The following is a 22,210-nucleotide window of genomic DNA, read 5'->3' on the forward strand; positions in this document are numbered from 1 at the left end:
AGAACTATCCATGACTCCGAGATCTCTTTCTTGAGTGGTAACAGCTAATTTAGACCATATCATTTTATATGTATAGTTGGGATTATGTTTTCCAATGTGCATTACTTTGCATTTATCAACACTGAATTTCATTTGCCATTTTGTTGTCTAGTCACTCAGTTTTGTGAGATCCCTTTATAACTGTTCGCAGTCTGCTTTGGACTTAACTATATTGAATAGCTTTATATCATCTGCAGATTTTGCCATCTCACTGTTTACCATTTTTTCTAGATCATTTATGAATTTGTTGAACAGTACTGGTCCCAGTACACACCCCCGGAGGACATCACTATTTACCTCTCTCCATTCTGAAATTGACCATTTATTCCTACTCTTTGTTTCCTATCTTTTAACCAGTTATTGATCCATGAGAGGACCTTCCCTCTTATCCCATGACAGCTTACTTTGCTTAAGAGCCTTTGGTGAGGGACCGTGTCAAAGGCTTTCTGAAAATCTAAGTACACTATATCCACTAGATCCCCCTTGTCCACATGCTCATTGACCCCCCCCCTCAAAGAATTCTAATAGATTGGTGAGGCATGATTTCCCTTTACAAAAACCATGTTGATGTTTTCTCAACAAAACACGTTCATCTATGTATCTGATAATTCTGTTCTTTACTATAGCTCAACCAGTTTGCCGGGTACTGAAGTTAGTCTTACCAGCCTGTATTGCTGGGATCGCCCATGGAGCCTTTTTTAAAAAATTGGCATCACATTAGCTATCCTCCAGTCATCTAGTACAGAAGCCGATGTAAATGATAGATTACAAACCGCATGACCAGTATGACCGTCTGCTTGTTCTCTTCTTCCAGAAACATCTGATGTACTTACTTCCACACCATGCTTGTGAAATGCCCTCCTACTCTAGCCAGTCCAAAAAGCCATTACCTTCTCCTCCTTCAAATACCCCCTCAGCTCATTCTACCATGATACCTATAGGAAACTGCCAACCTGTAATGGCCAAGCAGGGGCCAATGAGGATCATATATTTATGTATTCAGAAATTATTCATAAAGTTCAGATTATTAGCTTGTTACCCTTGTCCTCACTTCCTGTTTCCCTTATACAGGAGGAGGATAAAAAAAAAAGAGGCTGGAGAAGTAGAGACACCCTGCCACCCCACCCCCCAAAGCAACCAGGAAGATGAGAGATGGGTTAGAGTAACAGAGAATCCCTGTCACAGTGGTCAGGCGGCTCTGTGGGGTTGGGAAGAGAGAAAAGGCTCCTTCTAGCATCTAGAGGGGACTGGAAGGGGGATTTAAGATCTTATCAGACAGCTACTATTCAGAGCATGGTATGAAAAATGTATCCCCCAAACTGCAGGATGCAGAATTCCCATTAGAGATTCTAGCTTCCAGCCATAGAGAGTTGTTAGAGGGTGTAGGCTTTCCACTAGAACATTGCTTCTTGGCCTTGCTGTTGGCCATCCTCCTCATAGGTTTCATATAAACTTTTGGCTAGGAAGTCTGGCTGATGGGTGTTGGGTGTTATGCCTCCCAAAATCCAATGTATCAAATGTGCTTCTTGTAATTAATTGGAGTGACTTTAACTGGATCATAATAATAACAAAAATAAAAAGACAGAGAGTCCTTATTTACAAGCTACGTCTAGCATCCCTTCATTCCTATGTTCAGTCTCCAGCTTCAGCTCCAGCACATCTGCTTCCAAACTCCTTGGGCAACCACATGCAGTGAACACATTCCACAAATGTCTCAGTAATCTTAGCAGTAGAAGTGTTTGTCGTATGTCCTTCTGTCCACCTGGAATAAGCATCAACTTCATAGAAGTCCATTTGCTTATTATGTGCAAAATGAACATGGAATCTTTGCCAAGTCTTAAGCTATGTCTATGCTACCACTTAGGTCGGTATAACTTATGTCGCACCGGTTTGGACAGCGCTGTCGGGGGAGAGCTTTTACCCATGACATAGGTACAGCCATTCATGTGGGGTGAATTAAGATGATGAGAGAGCTCTTTCCTGTCAGCTTAGAGCTGCTACACTAGAGAGCTTACAGAGTTGCAGCTGCACCACTGTAAACTTTCTAGTATAGCTGTAGTAACCAACTTCTGTGGACGATGTGGAACAGTTTGTGACATATGTTGGTGACTACTTCAGAATTCACATTGACTAATCAGTTTCAGTGTTTTGTTCAAAGCCTGGCCACCAAAATCAACTTCTAGTCAGATTTTCATTTTCACTATGCCAGGGTGAAGTTCATGTAACTCAGCCAGACTCCTGCTATGTAAGCCTTGTATTACTGTTATTATACCCCATAGCGAACAGTCATTTTTCACCAATGAATCCATGTTTGTTACAGGAATTAGAACTAAATTTCTCCTATACCAGCAGTCCGGCAGAAAGAGTATATTACATTATTTTAACCCAATAGGTCTTTTCATTTCTGTGGCTATCTTTTTTGCAGTAATGGTAAGATCTTCTGAGTGGGTGATTCTGTATAGTGATCTATCTACTTCTGAGTCTGTCTCTAATTTCAGAGGCAATCTTGATAGCATATCAGTGTTAGCATGCATTGTACCAAAGATTTGCACTGGATATTATACTGATATGCAGCTAAGATTAAAACCCATCTCTGCATCCTAGATGCTTCCAGGCCTGGAATACGTTCTTTTGGAATTACTTTTCCTATCAGAGGTTTGCAATTGGTTTCCAAAGTAAATTTCATTCCAAATAAGTACTCATAAAATTGAGTTACTCCAAAAATAATACCCAATGCCTTTTCCTCAGTATAAAAGTAATTGTTCTGTTAATGTTCTTGAAGAAAATATGGTGGATTTCTCTTGCTCATCTTTGCATATGTGCGAAATTACAGCTCCTACCTCTACTTGTAAAGCATCACTTAGTAACAGTGAGTAAAGTTCTCGATTAAAATGTACCAGCACAGTAGAATTCCTCAATGTGCATCTTCAAAAGCCTTATTTTGTCCTTCGCTCCAAACCATTTTACATTTTTTTCTGTAAAAGTGAAAACATTAGGCTTATTGTATATATATTTGGGATAAATCTTTTATAGTAGTTTTAACAAAGTTAAAAATTACCTCAGCTGTTAAGCATTTTTAAGTAGAGCCATGTTCTCAATAACTTTTGTTGTTTCTTATAAGAGTTCTGTTGTCTTTCCCTGCACCTCTGCTAGGCCGTAAATAAGCAACTCGGTTATTTTTCTACACTTTAAAACCACATTTTTTGCGAAGTTTTCGGAATCCCTTCAACATTTCTCAAGTGATCCTCTACATTTCTACCATGTGTCTAAACAGCTGACAAGAAAATAAAAACCTTAGTGAACTTGATCTATTCATTTTTTTTTTTTTTAAATCTGGCAGGTCACTGTCTACACTAGGGGTCGGCAACCTTTCAGCAGTGGTGTGCTGAGTCTTCATTTATTCACTCTAATTTAAGGTTTCTTGTGCCAGTAATACATTTTAACATTTTTAGAAGGTCTCTTTCTATAAGTCTATAATATATAACTAAACTATTGTTGTATGTAAAGTAAATAAGGTTTTCAAAATGTTTAAGAAGCTTCATTTAAAAATAAATTAAAATGCAGAGCCCCCCAGACTAGGGCAGTGTGAGTGCCACTGAAAATCAGGTTGCATGCCGCCTTTGGCACGTGTGCCATAGGTTGCTTGCCCCTGGTCTACATTGAATGGTAGCCTTTTGTGCCTATACAGCAGGAGTTGGAAACCTTTCAGAAGTGGTGTGCCGAGTCTTCATTTATTCACTCTAATTTAAGGTTTCGCGTGCCAGTAATACATTTAAACATTTTTAGAAGGTCTCTTTCTATAAGTCTATAATATATAACTAAACTATTGTTGTATGTAAAGTAAATAAGGTTTTTAAAATGTTTAAGAAGCTTCATTTAAAAATAAATTAAAATGCAGAGCCCCCCAGACTAGGGCAGTGTGAGTGCCACTGAAAATCAGGTTGCATGCCACCTTCGGCACTCGTGCCATAGGTTGCCTACCCCTGCTATACAGCCTTTTATATGTCTCCATAGTAAGAGTATTTTAGAATCTGGCTCTAACATGACCTCATGATATGTTTGAGGCAGGTCAAGCTTTGTAAACTTTACCCTTCTTGACAGTTTAGCACATAAATCCTGTGGTTTTGGAATTGGATTCTGATCTGCTTGCAACCTGGGGCTTATGGTGACTTTATAGTCCCCACAAATCCTCACACTTCATCAGTTTCAGGAACACACACAGACAGTGCAGCCCATTTTCTAAACTCAGCAGATGAAATTATTCCCTGCTCCTGCAATTCTTCTAATTGCCTTTCTGCAGGTTCTCACAAAACATAAGGCACTGGATGAGCCTTAAAAAATGTTGGTTTGGCTTTTAAAAATATATTCAGTTATCCCTTTCTCTAAACCTGTGATTGTACCAAAAATAGATTTTTCTTTTTCTTTCGCCACCAAACCTAACTTGTGGTATACTTTGTTTTTGTGCCAGTTTGTGCCAATTAGAGAAGGTCCGTATCCTACAACAACAACAGCAGCAGCAAACAAGTACCCCAGTAGTTTACATTTATTTGTAGACATCCTAAAACTTTACTTGTCCCTTGATTATAGCTTTAAAGTGCTATGTTAGTTTCTCTTAGTGTAACATTAGCAAAGTTCCCGTTCAAAAAATCAGAACTACTGCATTACTTTTATCCATTTACATGAACACAGAATAAAACATTTGAATCCCTTCTATCTTGCACTGCAAACAGTTCTGAGTAGCCATCTTATTATGGGCAGGCTCAGAATTTGTAACAGGCCCTTCTATGACAGGTTTCAGAGTAGCAGCCATGCCCTTCTATATTCGCTACTTTGGTGTACTTCATTCTTGTAGGTGACAATAACTTCCTTTTGCTGAATTCCTTTCTCCTCTGTGGTTTATGGCCAGCACAAGCTACATGTCCTCTGTAACCACATCTCCAGCACTTCAGCTTGTTGGAAAATATATTGCTCTGCTTGCTGGTTAGTCCTAAACAATGAGACCACCGACTCCTGGGTACAATGACTCCTGTCAGCTCCTTGTGGGCTGCCTTTCCTTTTTTCATGTGGCATGTAGGCAGAAGTGCACTCTCAAAGGGCAATGCTTTCTTTTGGCTGACTCAGATACCAATAGCGTGTCCACTACTCCTTCCCAGTTAAGTTTCATTTGTGAATAATACACAGCAGCTTCTCTCTTTATTCTGGATGTCTAGTTCCATAAACCGAGCAATTTCCCAAGTGTCACAGATTATAACCTGCCATACTGGTAACTGATGGTGATTTGAGACTAGCCAGGAAATCAGATATGCTTTTTCCTTTCTGGTTTCTTAAGTGAAATGTCTCTCTTTCTCAGTGAGGAAGTTTGTTTGGGGCAGATAACATTTTTAAGCACTTCATTCTAGTCTCCCTCATTCATATCTCCTGGTTCTTGAAGGAAAACAAAAATCTCTCGAAACTGCAAATGTGTCTCGCAGATAAACTTAAGAAAATTGATTCTTCCCCCATGTTACTCCCTTCAGTGTTATTGGTATAAAAATATTGCACAACCTTTGCACATACACTTCAAAATCCTCGTTTCTTTCATTGGAGTAGAAGTTATCCATATTTCCATACATAGCCAGTTTTATCTTTTCTTTTTCTTCCTTTTCCTAGGCCTCCTCCTTCACTGCTGTCACTCTGATCATCTTGCTCTTTCAAAGATAAGGTGATCCTGGCATTGTCAACAGTGATTTTCTCCCAAAAGCTGACTGTACCTTTTTACTGCCTGAGCCCAAACTTTTCAGACAAGGGAGCCCTTCTGTACCTATGTTTTAGGCACCTAAGTAGGAGTGGCCTGTTTTTCAGAGGTGCTGTGCAACCTTAGCTCCCACTGATTTCAGTGTGAGCTGCAGTACTCAGCACCTGTAAAAATCAGGTCACTTCTAAAATACAGATTTAGCAGCCTAACTTTAGGCTCCTAGGATTGAGTATTTTGGCACCTGATTTTAATGATCAAAATGAAAATAAAGTATCTAATTAGTACAGTATAGGGTCCTTTAAAAGCTACACTCAGCCTCATTTTATTCATAGTTTCACTCCAGCTGCACCTGATTCTAAACTGACAAGTCTTTTGAGCCCTGCCTCAAAGAGTATTCCAGACCATAAAGGGGCAGTAACCACATATTTGCACATTTCGTAAAGCTACATGCACCACCTCTAATATGTTTTTCAGCCCTGCCATGGGAAGTTAGCAGTGGTGCAGGGAGGGGCATGACTGACTGAGTGGAAGAACTTTGCAAATTAGCAGAACAGGCAAAATAATAATTTCTTCTGCCAGCTAGTCAGTGGCATGTACAGTGCAGGGAACCTGAGATGGGGGAGGCCAGCTTCCATTTTCAGCCTCAGGTCGAACATGCTGGTCAGTCACCGCACCCGGGATGTTTATTACTGCGCACTGAACAAGCTGCTGTCTTGCCTTAAAGTATCATTTGTCCTGAGTGAATTTGTGGTTATTCAATGTCAACTGATTATGGGATATTTCTTAGTCATTTTCTCTCTGTCTGAACCACACAAACCACTGTTTGCTTAAGTACAGATTTGGATGAGTGCTCTAGAAGGAAAAGGCTCTAGACCCCATCTCTCTGACTCTTCCTGAGCTGGAGTTATGTTGAAACTAGTGCCCGAGAGGTGAAAGACTCTATCCCATTTTCAATCCTGTCTGATATTATGATTGTACATCTTTACATTTATGCCTATAGGTGATGTGAATAGTGTTAGTGTAGGTACTTGACTGACCGTAAAATGGATATATACAGTTAATTCTAACTGGCTAGATAATGTAGTAGGGCCTACAAAAACACATTGATTTGGGTTCATCCAGTTCATTCTGTGGTAGCAGCTTTTTCTGTAGTCGAGAGAGAGAGAGAATAAGAGAGGTAGTAGAGGGAAGATTTGCCAGACAGTACAAAGGCCTGAGTGGGTAGTGGAAGTTGAAAGAACCGTGAGTGTTGTAGTTGTTCTGGTTTACACTGTGATGTCAGATGTTACATGCTATGCTGTGTTGAGCTGGTTTATTATTTGGATAGGAGACATCTAAGGAAAACACAGTGTGCTTCCCAAAGTAGAGTGAGGGTACTCTTCCCTACAAGTCAGCAATGACTTAATTGTACAGATTGATTCTAGAGCAAACTACAGGCAGGCAAACTACAGCCCACGGGCCACATCCGGCCCATCACACCATTGAATCTGGTCCTCAACTCCAGCCGGGGAGCGGGGTCAGGGGCTTGCCCCACTACGTGCAGCTCCCAGGAAGCAGCCAGCATGACTGTCCTCTGGCTCCTATGTAGTATGCGGAGGCACAGCCAGGTGGCTCTGCGTGCCACCCTGTCTGCAGGCGCTGCCCCCGGAACTCCCATTGGCCACGGTTCCCAGCCAATGGGAGCTGCAGGGGTGGCACCTGCAGACAGGGTAGCTCAGAGAGCCACTTGGCTGCGCCTCGGAGCTAGAGGAGGGACATGCTTCTAGGGACTGCTTGTGGTAAGCACTGCCCAGAGTCTGCAATCCTAAGCCTCGCCCCGTGACCCAATCCCTTGCCACAGCCCCAATCTCCCTCCTGCCCTCCAAACTCCTTGATCCCAGCCCAGAGCATCCTCCTGCACCCCAAGCCCCTCATTCTTGGCCCCATGACAAAGCCCACACCCCCAGCGGAGCACTCACACCACTCCCCCATATTCCAACCCCCTGCCCCAGCCCTGATCCCGCTCCTGCCCTCCGAATCCCTCAATCCCAGCCTGGAGCCCCCTCCTGCACCCCAAACCCATCATCACCAGCCCAACCCTGAGCCCTCACCCCCCCTGTACCCCAACCAGGAGCCCTCTCCTGCATCCTGAACTCCTCATTTCTGGCCCCACTCCAGAGCCTGCACCTCTAGCAGGAGCCCTCACCACCTCCCACACCCCTGCCTCCAGTTTCATGAGCATTCATGGCCTGCCATACAATTTCCATACCCCAGTGTGGCCCTTAGTCCAAAAAGTTTGCCCACGCCTTTTCTAGAGTTACCGTGCTGCTGGAGGTACGATCTTAAGATAAGTTGTCAAACTGAGAACCTGATCAGCCTGACTGCTCCTGGTCATTAAATATCCCATAGCACCTCTCATAAGAGACAGAACAATAAATGCAACATTGTGGCCAAGCTTCATCTTAGAAAATTATACTCTTTCCCCCAAATTTTCCATACACTTACTATTAGATACAGGATTCTTCTTCACTTCCCATCCTAAACTGTTATTTAGTGTGGCTGTGTACTCTTAAACAATTCTGTGTTTCACCCCAGAGGCAGCTGTGTTTAAGCAGTGCATGATCTTCGTGTATATATAAATTCAGAACTTGCATTACTTATGGAGATAATTTAGGAGTCACTAATGCAAGCTTGAGGGCAATATTGAAGTTATATTAAAAAAAAAACCTTCTCAAAAGTTAGGATATGAAAAAGTTAAGAAACTTAACTTGTGTATGCAGTGTATGTAAAATCCAAATCTACCCTGACCTGAGTCCCCCAATGAAGGCAGGGGTGTTGTGCTTGCATTTATAACAGTATTGTACATTAATCTTACATTTAACTATATACATAATAATCCAGAATGCTCCATCTATGCACCATAAACAAATTGAAATTCCTGTGAAAATTGTAACTTTTGCATTTGCTGAATTTCAGATGTTTCAAATTTGAATCCTAAAGTAGCATAACATTGAAAAAGAGAGAGAGAATTTTTTAAGCTCTGTTTTTATTTTATTTTATAATTCCAGGGTGCATAGTTAAAATTTTACACAAATATTCATTTCCATAATGAAATAGCAGCATGAAATCACAGCTCCATATTAGTTTTGTTATTCTATAGTCCTGTACATATTAACGCGACTGAGGTTTTTTAATGCACACTTACAAAATGGAATATTTAGTTGCTATCTATTTTGTTTCTTTTCTCCCGAGTTGGCCTTGAGTCTAGTCCTTAATGAGGCCAGACTATGTGGAAAGTTGCATGCTATTGAAGTTTTGCTGTTTTTAAGTTATATCGACACTAAGAACATTTTTTGTTTGTTTGCTTGGTTTTTTACACCGGGAAAATTTATAGTTATTTCACCCTTGTATAATTCCAAAAAGAGGTGGATGGATTCTGCTCAACCTTTAAAAAAAAAAAAAAAAAAATTCTTTGGGATGAGACCAGTTTCAGTCTTCAGCCTGAGAAGAGGTATTTTCAATGAGATATGTGCAGCTGAAAATGGGCTTGCAATGGTAGGCCTGATGCAACCCTACCTGTCAAGATTACTGTATTACTCTAGCACAGGGGAGGGCAAACTATGGCCCACGGGCCGGATCTGTGCCTGCCTTGGCCCTGTGCTGCTCCCGGAAGCGGTCGGCACCATATCCCTGCGGCTCCTGAGGGAGCAGTGAGGCAGAGGGCTCCGTATGCTGCCCTCACCTGCAGGCACTACCCCCCGCTGCTCCCATTGGCTGGGAACAGGGAACCACGGCCAATGGGTGCTTCAGGGGTGGTACCTGTAGGCAAGGGCAGCATGCGGCGGAGTCCAACCCCACCCCCAGGAGCCACTGCTGGACATGCACGCCACTACCACCCCAGAGCCGCTTGAGATAAATGGCACCGGGCTAGAGCTTGCATCCCAACCCCCTAACCTGTGCGCCCTAACCCCCTGCCTTGAGCCTTCTGTTGCACCCTCCTGCACCCCCTGCCACATCCCTCCTGGACCCCAACCCTCAGCCTTGAGCTCCCTACTTCACCCCAACTCCCTGCCCTGAGCCCTCTCCCACACTCCATACCCCTTCCTGCAACCCCTGCGCTAAGCCCTCTCCTGCACCCCGCACCCCTTCTGCACCCCAACCCCTTGCCCTGAGCCCCTTCCTGCACCCCACACTCCCTCCCACACCCCACACTCGCTCCCACACCCCAACCCCATGTCCCAGCCCTATTCATGGCCCTGCATACAATTTCGCCACCCAGATATGTTCCTCGGGCCAAAAAGTCTGCCCACCCCTGCCCTAGCTCATCACTGTTGTATCTGATGGAATGGCTTATGCTGGGGAGATAAGTAAGTTGCGATTGGGCCTTTCCTTTCCTCATTCCCTCCGCTCCAGAAGCAAAATAATGTTTCCACCAGCTACAGATAGGGTGGTGGCATAGTTTCACTTTTGTGTGTGTGTGCTGGCTGTGTGATTAGAGAGGTGTTATCCGAGTGCTGGGTGTTTGAGACAGTGTTAGTTGTTGTCTTTAATTTGAGTGCTAGATAATGTCTGATTGTTTGGGTGCATGGGTATTTGAGCCCTGAATATTCTATGTAGTGAGTTGAGTGTGTGTATGAAAATGCAAGCCCTGTGTGTGTGTATGTGAAAGCCTGTGGTTGTGTGTGTGTTGGGAGTGAAGGCTGAGTGTAGAACCTAATGTGCTTCTGTGTTGTGAGAACACTGTGGCATGTGAGCGCAGGGTGTTGTGTGAAAGAAGCTGGGAATTGTGTCTGTGTACAAAGGTGCTAGGTGCATACATGTTTGGATGTACGTGTGCACGCAGTGTCGTCTTGGAGTATCTATATTTAGAAACGGTATCTACTGGTTACACTCACCGAGATGGGTGTCTTCCTGCCTCAGCTGATCCAGTCAGTGTGGGTGATGCACTTAGTAGGAGGCGCCACCTGATGGTTTTTCCTGAGTAGGGTATGTTCATGTTAGGTGTGTGTGTGGTATTAATCTGTTATCGGACTGTGTTGTTTGTGTTCGACTGTTGCCTTCATGTGTGCTGACATGCATCTATACACAGCGATCTTTTTAAAACTGAATTTCATACTGGTGAAAGGTGCAGAACTTGCAGCCCCTAAAGACTTAATTCCCCTCTTTAGCTCCAGAACAGATACAGTGCAGGCTGCAGTCATGCAAACTAACTATCCCAGCCCAGATTCAAAGGGACCATCACTGGCAGGGATGAGAGGGAAATTCAGTCCTTGGTGCAGCCAATTAGTGCCAGTTGTGGTGATGTTTTTTAATGATGATGTGACCCCCTAGGACCTGGATGGTGATATACCTGCCCATTTCACACAGGTTACCAAATATATTGTTTTATTGTAAAAATGTAGCCTCTTGAATTGAACGCTTGGGTATAATTACTGCGCATACTGTGCAGGGGTGCTTTATTTTTGTGAGGAGATATATGGTCTTGTGACTAAGGCAAGGATCAGAGTCAAGAGACCCCAGTTCAATTCGACCCCAGTTCGGCTCTCTACCGTACTAGAGACTCACTGTATCATAGGACTGGAAGGGACCTTGAGAGGTCATCTAGTCCAGTCCCCTGCACTCATGGCAGAACTAAATTTATCTAGATCATCCCTGACACTGTGTAACATTAGGCATGTCACTTCTCCTCTCTGTACCTCAGATTTCTCAACTTGAGGATAGTAATACTTACGTACATTTCATGAGGCTTAATTCAGTAAAATACTTTGAGATCCTTAGGAAAAAAAGGGCTAAAGAAGAGCAAAGTCTTAATTATAATGATACTGTTTTCAGTCCAGTCTCAGTCCTTCCTTGATGTGTTTGATACAATTATGTGTATATACCACTGTAGGTGTGTCTATGGGGGGGATTTTTTTTATGATCTCTGCCCCAAGGAGTTTACAAACTGGGTTGGATACAATGTGATATGATGTAGGGAGAGATTACCTCGGGCCTTGGGGAAGAAATTCCTCCCTCCACCTCGAATGAATATATTGCCAGTCCTGACCCATAGAGGTGATCTTATTTAGGTGTGACTTGGATACAATATGAGGGACATTCCTCCCTAGCTATGATCCCACTCCTGAGCTGAGGAGGTGACTTTATCAGGCTACAGCTGGGAGATGGTGAGAGTGATGGTCCCCCTGGATACCATACCCAGTCTTGGCTTGCTGAGGTGATGCTATCATGGTATGCATGCCTGGGCAAGTGGAATGGCCCCACTCCCCAGGATAGATCCCTCTCCTCTCCTCTTTATCTTACCTGAGTCTGACTGCGATACACAGAGCAGGGCTAGGTTACTATTCCAGGACAAACTGTGTAACCTTATCAGCAAGCAGGATTGTCCTCCCAGGGGTACAATCCCAGGTCTGTAGTGACTCAACCTTCCCTAGCTGTGACCAATGAGCAAGACGCTCTTCAGCAAGGTACGCTGATGTGAGGGAGTACATCTTTCCCTCCATTATCAAGGTACAATTTGCTTGTATCTCAGTAGTCCCATTTGTTTCTCTCTCCCCAGCAGACACTCCAGCTTCCGGCATCATGGCCTCTGACCTGGAAAGCAGTCTCACTTCCATAGACTGGCTCCCCCAGCTCACCCTGCGAGCTACTATTGAGAAACTAGGGGGTTCCTCGCAGGCGGGGCCCCCAGGGGCTGCCCGGAAATGCCCCCCAGGTTCCCCCACTGACCCCAACGCCACGCTGAGTAAGGATGAGGCTGCAGTGCACCAGGATGGGAAACCACGCTACAGCTATGCCACTCTGATTACCTATGCCATCAACTCGTCGCCTGCCAAGAAGATGACACTTAGCGAGATCTACCGTTGGATCTGCGACAATTTCCCCTACTACAAGAACGCTGGCATCGGATGGAAGGTGAGGAATGCTGTACCTGGAGCATAGTCTCCACCATCTTAAGAGAAAGCTCGTTCTTTTCAATACAGAACGTTCCCACTAAGCAAAGAAAAGAGCCAGGTGTAAAGGCAAAGGTCTAGTTACCAGCTGGAGGAAGTGCAGAGTCAGGTGACCATTCACAAAAGTATTCTCTGTCAATCCCTTCCTGGCCCAAATACCATCCTCACTGTACCTTCTGTGGGCATACAGAGAAAGCCTTGGCCTCCAGACCTGTCCCTCCCTCTCCTTTCCTTAGCCTCTATCCTGGCCCATCCTGCATGTACACAGACAGCTTTGGCTTTGAATGATTTCTTACCCCATCCTGGGCAAACACAGCCATCTTCAGTTTCCTTTGCAGCCGTTATCCTTCCTACGTAGCATGTATTTACTTCTCTCTGTCCCTCTGCAGAACTCCATTCGCCACAACCTGTCTCTGAATAAATGTTTTCGAAAGGTGCCTCGACCGAGGGACGATCCTGGGAAGGTAAGAAATTGACATGTTCCCAGATGAATCACTTAAACCACAGGGAATAAGCCAATGTTGCCCTTTCTGCCCACGTGGTTAAAACTTTGAAATATGTAGTATACATGTTAAAGCAATGAGATGTACTGCTGTGTTCGATGACTCCAGAAACATTCGCTTAAAGGACCTGCAAAGAAATGAAAATGGCTTTCAGCCCACTTTTCTCACCTTGCCTTGTGTCTTCAATTAGATTGAAATATTTTTTCAAAGATTTTTTCTTAAATATTAGAAATGCTGATCTTGTATAACCTGTTCTGCCTAAAATACGTCATGGGTGACTAAAGACCTGGTAGGATTATTGCATCATGAGTACCGGGGAAATGAAATCCAAGCACCAGAAAGCAGAACTGATACTTGTTTAAAGCTGTTTTATAGTTTTGGGTTTTAAAAACAATTGTTCCCACCCACTGAACTCAAATACCCCAAAACAGTTGTAAGAAAAGCTCGCTTTGCTAAAAATTCAGCATCTCTGCACCTTCAGTAAGGGCTAAAGAGGAAATGCCCAAGCTGCGTCTTTGAGTTCCCAAAGAAAATTTTTTTTGATATTACTAATGTAAATATATTGACAGGAACCTCATGAGTCTTTTTTTCTATATCATAATGCTTCAGAAAAGGGTCCAAGTCTAGATTTTTTTTTTTCATTGCAGATCATCTTTAAGGGACTGGGTGCTCAGTTGACATCACTTAGGTATCTAGGTAATACAGAATCATTATTTTGGGGATCACAGCTCATAAGGCTTAGTTAGTTATAATGCCCTGTTTCAGTAAATCCTGACTGACTGCATGCTCGTGTGCGGGTTGGCCTTCACTTCTAAGGCCACCATGTCCTGCCTCTAATGATCAGTCTAAATCACAATCAGAGGTTAGTAACAGTCCTAGAGTTTGAGGCCAGAAGGGGCCTCCAGCTCAACTAGTCTGACCCCCTGTGTATCAGAGGCCACTAAATTGGCCTCTGCTAAATTGGCCTCTTGCTAAATCCAGCAATGAAAATGAGACCAAACCAATGTGCACCACAGGCAGAGAATAGAAGGGACTGAGGTGCACAAGAGCCCCATGGCCCTGCAGTGGCATTGAAATGAGTGAGAGAGACCCAGATAATCCTGGCAAGTGACCTGTACCTACATGCTGCAGAGGAAGGTGAAAAAAACCCAAGGTTGTTCCCAATCTGACCTGGAGGAAGATTTCTTCCCAACCCCACATATATTATCAGTTAGACCATGAGCCAGCCAGCCAAGCACCAAACCACATTCTGGAACTGGGTCTTCAGAAATTTCCTAGCAAACATGCTTTTAGGTCATCTTCCCCACTCTGATCATTAAAAATAGCTGAATTGGTCTATATTCTTATTCCTAACAAAGAAATTCCATGAAAGGCAGAGGACATTGATGGGGTGTGCTGGCATAAAGGACGTGCTAAGCCAGGCCATCTCCTGCCATGCTGGATCAAACCCTCCGTTTATGTTTTCTCTTGACCTGTCTCTCAAGGTAGCTGGCACCTGGAGCTTCAGAGGAAGGCATGAAACTCCCACCATAGCAATGAACTTCACTGTGCAGTCCTATACTACAGGAGGAAAACATCTTCCTGATGCCTAGCTGGCATTAGTTCATGCGTTGTAGCATGGACTTTGATGGCACTGACAATTAATATGTTAATTGATGTTGTGCTCTGTGGGTCTCAGTAACATCCTGCAGCAGGGAGTTCCTCTCACCATTGGGTTTTCTTTCCAGGGTTCTTACTGGACAATAGATTCCTGTCCAGATATCTCCCGCAAGAGGCGGCACCCTCCAGACGATGATGTGAGTGTGATTCTTTTCCGGGAGCAGATGAGGGAGGGCTGAACTCCGCTCTTACTCCAGAAGGGGGTGTTTCCAGGGCTAGCTTGGGGTCCTGATGGGGGAACAGGACGTCTCTGTAGGGAGGTGAACATGGAGTCTAAATTCTCCTCTTGTCCCCACCATGTGGCTTCCATTGCTGTCACCCAATAGCACCATATAGTCCTGTCTGAAGAGCGGCTTTGTCCTCTTGAGTGTTCTTCCATTACTTCGCTTTCCTAGCAGAAGCTTGTACAATGTGGGAGCTGGCTCCTCATCTGCTGCTTCCCTTCTCTGCCTGTTTCTGATTTCCTCTCCTCTTCTTGTCTCCCCCTGCTCACAGTTATCACAGGACTCCCCAGAACAAGAGGCAAGTAAGAGCCCACGGGGGGCTGTCCCAGTCAGCACAGAAGCCTCTCTGCCCCCTGAGGCTACCCCTCAGCTATCACTGCAGAGCACCACACCCATTGCCAGCTACAGTCAGGTGAGTGGCAGAGGAGGGGGCGGAGATGGGCGAAGGGGGAGGCGGGGTAAGGGAGAAAGGGGGACAGGCTGGCATAGATGGAAGAGTAAATCAGTGATGGGGAGGGCTATAGGGAAGAATGGAAACAATGGGCGAAAGAGGGGCTGAAGAAGGGAGATCAGTGACCAGCAGGGAAGTAGGGAGGGAGTGGAACAGGGGAAAGGAGCAGACGAGGCAGGGATAAAGCCATTAGGGTGTGAAGTGGCTTGAGGATGGGCTGGAACTAGTATGTTCTGGGGAGGGAGAGAAGGATGGAGTCCCCCATTCTGGTAGGAGAGTTGTGAGGATTTTGAAGGGGAGACAGACAGGTGATATGGGATTTGCTGGGTGTTCTTTTTCTGGGAGCAACCCCCTACCTTCCCCCTCAAATTCCTGAAGTTACAAAGCCAACAATCACAGACTTTAAGGTCTATATAGTTTTTTTTTTCCATACTATTGTCTGGTCTTTAGCAGGGCACAGGGCCCGTGGATGTGGCAGCCACTGTGGCGGGAGGGCAGGGCCGTGAAGGGGCAGATGTGCCACCTCCACTCTACAGTACTAACCACGACTTCAAGTTCTCCTACTCTGAGATCAACTTCCAGGACCTGAGCTGGTCTTTCCGAAACCTCTACAAATCCATGCTGGAGAAATCATCCTCTTCCCAGCACGGTGAGTATCAGACCTAGATGCCTGACGCATTGTATGTGAGACCCTGTGAAATCCCCTCGTGATGCCCCTCCCAGCATCTCTCAGTCATTTCTTCTTTCTAGCAGCATGTGAAAAGAGGGTTCCCCTGTTTTCAAATGCTCTAGCTCAGGAGTAGGCAACCTATGGCATGCATGCCACAGGCAGCACGCAAGCTGATTTTCAGTGACACTCACACTGCCCGGGTCCTGGCCACTGGTCCGAGGGGCTCTGCATTTTATTTTAATTTTAAATGAAGCTTCTTAAACATTTTAAAAACATTTATTTACTTTACATACAACAATAGTTTAGTTATATAGTATAGACTTATAGAAAGAGACCTTCTAAAATGTTAAAATGTATTACTGGCATGTGAAACCTTAAATTAGTGTGAATAAATGAAGACTCGGCGCAGCACTTCTGAAAGTTGCTAACTCCTGCTCTAGGCCCTCCCTGCACACACACAATGTGTAGTCCAGAAATTCTCCATTCTCAGGCTGTCAGCTCGGGTGACCAGACAACATGTGTGAAAAATTGAGATGGGGATAGGAGGTAATAGGAGCTGTATAAGAAAAAGACCCAAAAATCAGAACTGTCCCTATAAAATCAGGACTTCTGGTCACCCTACTGTCAACCCTTCTCTCTCTTTCTGTAGGACTAACAATGATTTTTTAAAATATATGATATTGAATCAAAAGGAACAAGAAAAATTCCTAAAGGGCTAGAGGGATCAGCTTGTGAATAAAGGCTTGAAAAGATAAATATGTGGAGGTCTGAGGTCGTGAATTACCATCTAAAGGTGCAAGTATTGTCTGGTTGTAAATCGCAGGAGACGGACAGTTATTTGGCATAATCTAGAAGTAGTGGGATTAAATTAGGCTGTGGATGGGTCTCTTCAAAGGAGGAGGTGCAAGTTCCCATCACTTGGTTCACTTAAAAGTAGGACTGGACAAAGCCCTAGAGAATAACTGTAGGGGAAGGGATAGGGTGGAGTGGACAAGATATAACCTACTAATCCATTCTCATCTTGAATTCCTCTGGATTCTGTGATTCAGGGAACAGCCACCAGAGGGCAGTGTCACACTTGCGACAAGAATAGGGGATGCAGAAAACCTTGAACAATTTCAGCTTGCGGAACCTATATTTAAGCGAGACATCCTTGAAAAGATCAGTCTGGTATGGGTAGGGCAGTATTATTAAACCAGGACCTACCATATATCAATAATCACTCAACTTTCAGTCAGTCAGTCTTTCCACACTGCAGTCAAACTCTGCTGCTCTAGCAGGATCAAACAAACCTACAAGCAGAAGGACTTCAGTGGGTCACAACTCTTCTGTGACAACAGTAATAATGATTTATTATTTGTATTACCCTAACACCAACAAGCCCTAGTCATAGAGGAAGGCCCCATTGTGCTAGGTGCTGTACAAAAAGTCCAGCCCCTAAACTGTTGGGAGCCCAGCAGCTCTCATAAGCTAAGCAGCATCAGGTTTTGTCAGTATTTGGACACCAAAGGGAAACTCATAGTGCTGCAAGAAGTGGTGCTGGTGACTTTATCCTCTGAGTCAGCACTGACCTCAGCGCTAGGGGTACTGTGCTCACAGAGGTGCTGTTGTTGGTTAAGATGTAAAACCAAAGCCTACTTTTGATAGATTCGGGAGCCCCATTGCAGGGAATGGATAGCTCGGGGGTTTGGCAGTGTTATACTGGGCCTTTCATTTAGATTGCTCAAATTCAGGTCCTGTTGATACTGACTGAAAACAATTGTGATGCATGTGACTTGTCTGGCTGTTCTCTGTTCTGTTCCCATCATTGCCAAAACTAGCTAATCCTCCCCTGGCAGTCTTAGCGGAGAGCCAAAGGATTGAACCAGCCAGGGAGACTAAGCTCCCCTTTCACTCATGTTAGGGTTTTTGAAATCAGTGGAAGTTTCTGAGTGCTCAGCTCTTCTGAAAATTAGGCCCCTTATTTAGGTGGCGAGCTATGGGCATAGCCTAACTTTTGGCAGCCAGTTTTGAAAATCTTGACTAGGAATATTATCTCCATTCTCCACGCCAAAGTACAGCATGGTAAATATTTATGCTGCCCTAAATTCCTTTCACAGCTTCAGTCAAAGGCAGTTTTTTGTCTCTTCTTCTGTGTTGTGTGGCTGTTAAACGGTTGCTGCCTTCCCCCCAGAGGCAGCTGCATTTCAGCAGTGTGAGAGTGACCCTTGTATATAACTCTGTAGAGCACTTTAGGATGAAAGCGGCTAGAGTAGTATTAGAAAACCCAGACCAAAAAAAATGGAGGTTATTCCTTTGTAGCAGTGACTTGAAGGTGACATCGGAAGGCAAAACCAAGTGAGCATGTGCCCTTTTATCGCAACTTTTACAGTGTCCTAAAAAAGCCTGAGAAATTGAGATGGGGTTGGGGGTTTTTTGCTTGTTGGCCAACCAAAGCAAGATCTCACATTCAGCTTGAGGGCAGGCATTTCTGTGTTGGGATGTTTGTCAGCAGCACAATACATTTGAATGCTGCATCTAATCAATTGCAAGATTTCAGGGAATGTTCTAGGCATTAATGGGCAGAACTCTGTAGATTTTGGTGAAGACTGGAAAACCAAAAGGAAAAAATGGCAGGCATGTAGAGCCTCTGATATCTGGTTAGCAGATCCAGCCGTTTCAGCCACTTCTGTAATTGTCTAGAGATCAAAGGACAAGTTGATGACAGTTATTAATACCTTCCTGCAAAACAATCTCCCCATCTCAGCTCTTCCCTTCTTTCCAATACAGTTTTAAAATGTTGACATCTTGAATGACATGTCCCAGACAGAAAGAAAAGAAATGAGAAGGGGAGGGAGGAGGAGAGGGGCAAGAATGAACGTTCTTCTTCAAGTGCTGTCCCTGTGGGTGCTCCACTGTAGGTGACGGTGCGTCCCGGCGCTGTCGATCGGAGATTTTCGGTAGCAGTGCCTGGTTGGGGCACACACACCCAGATGGTATCTCCCATCTAGTTGGAATCTTCCTGAGTGCGTGCGTCCCACACCCTCCTCAGTGCCTTCTCAACTGTCCTCGGGCTGAAGACGGGACTTGGGGCAGTGCTGCCTTCTCTTCCCTGATCTCTATAGGAAACGGTAACAAAGAACATAGGAATATATATTAATTACTTCCCAGTTGTTTCCCTTCCTTTAGTATAGTTACATAGTTAGTTACTTAGTTTAAAAAAAAACAAAAACCCTCAGGCTGTCTCCCATGGAGACACTCTCCTCGGCCATCTCTAACTCATAATGCCAGGACCTTCAGGTTTCAAAAGATGCATCTCCTGTCAGGACTCCGTGCCACGCTCAGATGGCCACTCTCATTGTGTGAAGTGCCTTGGGGACACCCACATCCCAGCGAAGTGCCTTCACTGTGCGAGCCTCAAGTCAAGAGCTCGTCGTGACGGGGATCTGTGCCTCAAGATCATTATGATGGAAAAATCCCTGCAGCCGCTGTCGGAGACGGGAAAGGTAGAACCCGCTCCCACACGCTCTCCAGCCAGATCGGAACCGGTGGGGAGCGTTGCTTCACCCTCCCTGGAGCGAGGCAAGGAGCTAAGCAGTCTCTCAAATGAGACTCTAACAAGGGTAGGGGGTCTCCAGCGAGATCCCTACCCCCGGAAAGACAGCTGTTTCAGCCTCTCCTAATGCCTCAGCAACCACTCTGACAGAGCTTAGAGGCAGGGACCAGACCTCCCGTGCAGGGAAGGCACCTGTTGATTTGGTCCCCTCAGTGCCGCAAATGACTGCGGCTCGGACAACTCACTCCTCTTCGGCACCGAGAGGGGCTACAGCACCGGCACCACGTTCCTCCTCGGCACCAGCAACAGCACTTACAGGCTGGTCAGTTTCAGCACTAAAAGCGGCCACGGTCCCGCCAGCGTGCTCTGCCTCAGTGACAAAAATAGCTGCGGTGCCGACAGCACGATCAGCCTCGGCACCGCGAAGAGGGTCAGCACCCAGCCACTCGTCTGCCCACACACCAGCAGCAGACCTCCTGCAGGGCACCTCTAGGCTCAACACAGCAGGACACTCTCTGCCACTCTCTCCTACTAAAGAGCTTTAGCAGAGAGCAGGCTTAGATCAGCCTAGAGAGCAGGAAGAACAGCTTCTCACTCAAAGTGACCTTCTAGTGCCACCTGAGCCTCAATCTCCATTCCTAGACACAGAGGACTCCTTTCTTGACCTGCCACTTTCTCCACCTGAACTGGTTTTCACCCACGGTGACCTTGAGCTACGGCAGCAAGCTGAGTTCTCCCCTCCTGCTTCTCCGCCACAGGCACCTTTACCATCTCAGGTCACAGCTCAAGCCCAGCAGCCTCAGTTTCCCTACGTTGCCCCCCCGTGGGCAATGCCTGGGTTCTCCTACCCCATGCCTTGGCCTCAGTGGTACCCGTGGCAGAATCCTCCAACCAATCATCTTCCTTCGGTGCCTGAATCTCGTGCTCCATCCACTTCCAGGGTGCCTGAGCCCCCTCCAGAGTCTGGGAGCTATGCACCATATCCTGACTCGCCTAATCCTAACTCTCCATTAGCCTCAGATGAAGCCATCCTCCCTCCATCGCCACAGTCCGTGGATAACTGCAAACAATTTCAAGAACTTTTCAGGAGAGTTGCATTTAGTCAGGATATCCCCTTAGAAGAGGTTCAGAAGAATCAGCACAAACTCCTCAAAATTCTTCAACTGTCTGCGCCCTCGAAAATCGCACTCCCTATAAATGAAGCACTCATGGAGCTAGCTGACACCTCTGTCAAACCCCAGCTTCTCTAGTACCAACTTGTAAGAAGATCTAACGTAAAAACTACATTCCTGCAAAGGACACAGACTTCCTATTTTCTCATCCACCACCAAACTCTCTTGTCATTGATGCAGTTACACAGCGAACTAAACAGTCACAATATCGACCAACCCCACAAGACAAAGACCTTAGACGCCTTGATGTCCTGGGCCGCAAGGTTTATACATCCTCTATGCTACAATTCAGGATTGCAAACTATTCTGCTGTCCTCGCCAGCTATGATTTTGATAATTATAATAAGCTTCTCGAATTTGCCTCATACATCCCAGAGGGCAGAAGAGCAGACTTCAAATCAATCCTGTCTGAGGGACAACTGATCTCCAGAACGGCCCTACAGGCGTCCTTAGACACGGCGGACACAGCAGCCCGTACCACGGCAACTGCTGTTTATGCGCAGATCCTCATGGCTCTCTGCGTCAGGCATTCCTAAAGACTCCAGACCAAAGTGGAGGACCTCCCCTTTGATAAGGACAAACTCTTTTCGAAAAAAACTGATGAACTCCTCCACACCATGAAAGATTTGATAGCGACACTGCGCACCCTGGGCATTCACCCATCACTTCCCAGGAGACAAAGATACCAACCATACCAAAGACCACGCACACATCAGTACTATTGCCCTCAATCCAGACCATATGACGCAACTAGAAATTGTACTAGACCTCCCAAACGCAGACAAAATCAAAATCAAGCCACCACCTTCCGTCCACCAGGCAAAAAACAACAGTTTTGAAGCTTTGGTCGAGGTCTACACGACCACCACTTGATTCCACCACTTACTTGTCCATTTGGCCACCGCCTCCAGTATTTCCAACATGCTTGGCAGCGGATTACACAGGACCGTTGGGTCCTCGAAATAGTTCGGACCAGTTACTCCATCCCGTTCATATCCTACCCTTTCCCCTTCCCCGTCCCTCTTCAGGGAGCCCTCTCAAAACAGTTACTTCGCACAGAAGTGGCACACCTTTTGCAACTAGGCGCAGTGGAACCTGTGCCGGCGCAACATCAAGGGACAGGGTTCTACTCCCATTACTTCTAACGCAGAAGAAAACCGGGGGATGGAGGCCTATACTAGACCTACGCCGACTGAACAAATTTGTGAGGACACAGAGATTCAAGATGGTCACATTGGGCACAATAATACCTGCATTGGATCAAGGGGACTGGTTCACAGCCCTCGACCTACAA

General features: G+C 45.3%; 1 protein-coding gene across 3 annotated transcripts in view; it reads left to right on the forward strand.

Moving 5' to 3' along the window:
• FOXJ2 (forkhead box J2) overlaps positions 1-22,210 on the forward strand; it is a 42,629-nt gene that overhangs the window by 9,559 nt on the left and 10,860 nt on the right. The window contains exons 2-6 of one of the 3 annotated variants that reach the window (XM_030538116.1): positions 12,309-12,664; positions 13,092-13,166; positions 14,933-15,001; positions 15,360-15,500; positions 15,993-16,188. In XM_030538116.1, the coding sequence (XP_030393976.1) occupies positions 12,332-12,664; positions 13,092-13,166; positions 14,933-15,001; positions 15,360-15,500; positions 15,993-16,188 (814 nt within the window). In that variant the 5' untranslated portion in view covers positions 12,309-12,331. Of the gene's footprint in view, positions 1-12,308; positions 12,665-13,091; positions 13,167-14,932; positions 15,002-15,359; positions 15,501-15,989; positions 16,189-22,210 lie in introns of all 3 variants that reach the window. The other 2 variants (XM_030538096.1, XM_030538104.1) reach the window with 2 other exon arrangements.

The sequence above is a fragment of the Gopherus evgoodei genome, chromosome 1 (genome assembly GCF_007399415.2).
Source record: "Gopherus evgoodei ecotype Sinaloan lineage chromosome 1, rGopEvg1_v1.p, whole genome shotgun sequence".
Classification (NCBI taxonomy): Eukaryota; Metazoa; Chordata; order Testudines; family Testudinidae; genus Gopherus; species Gopherus evgoodei.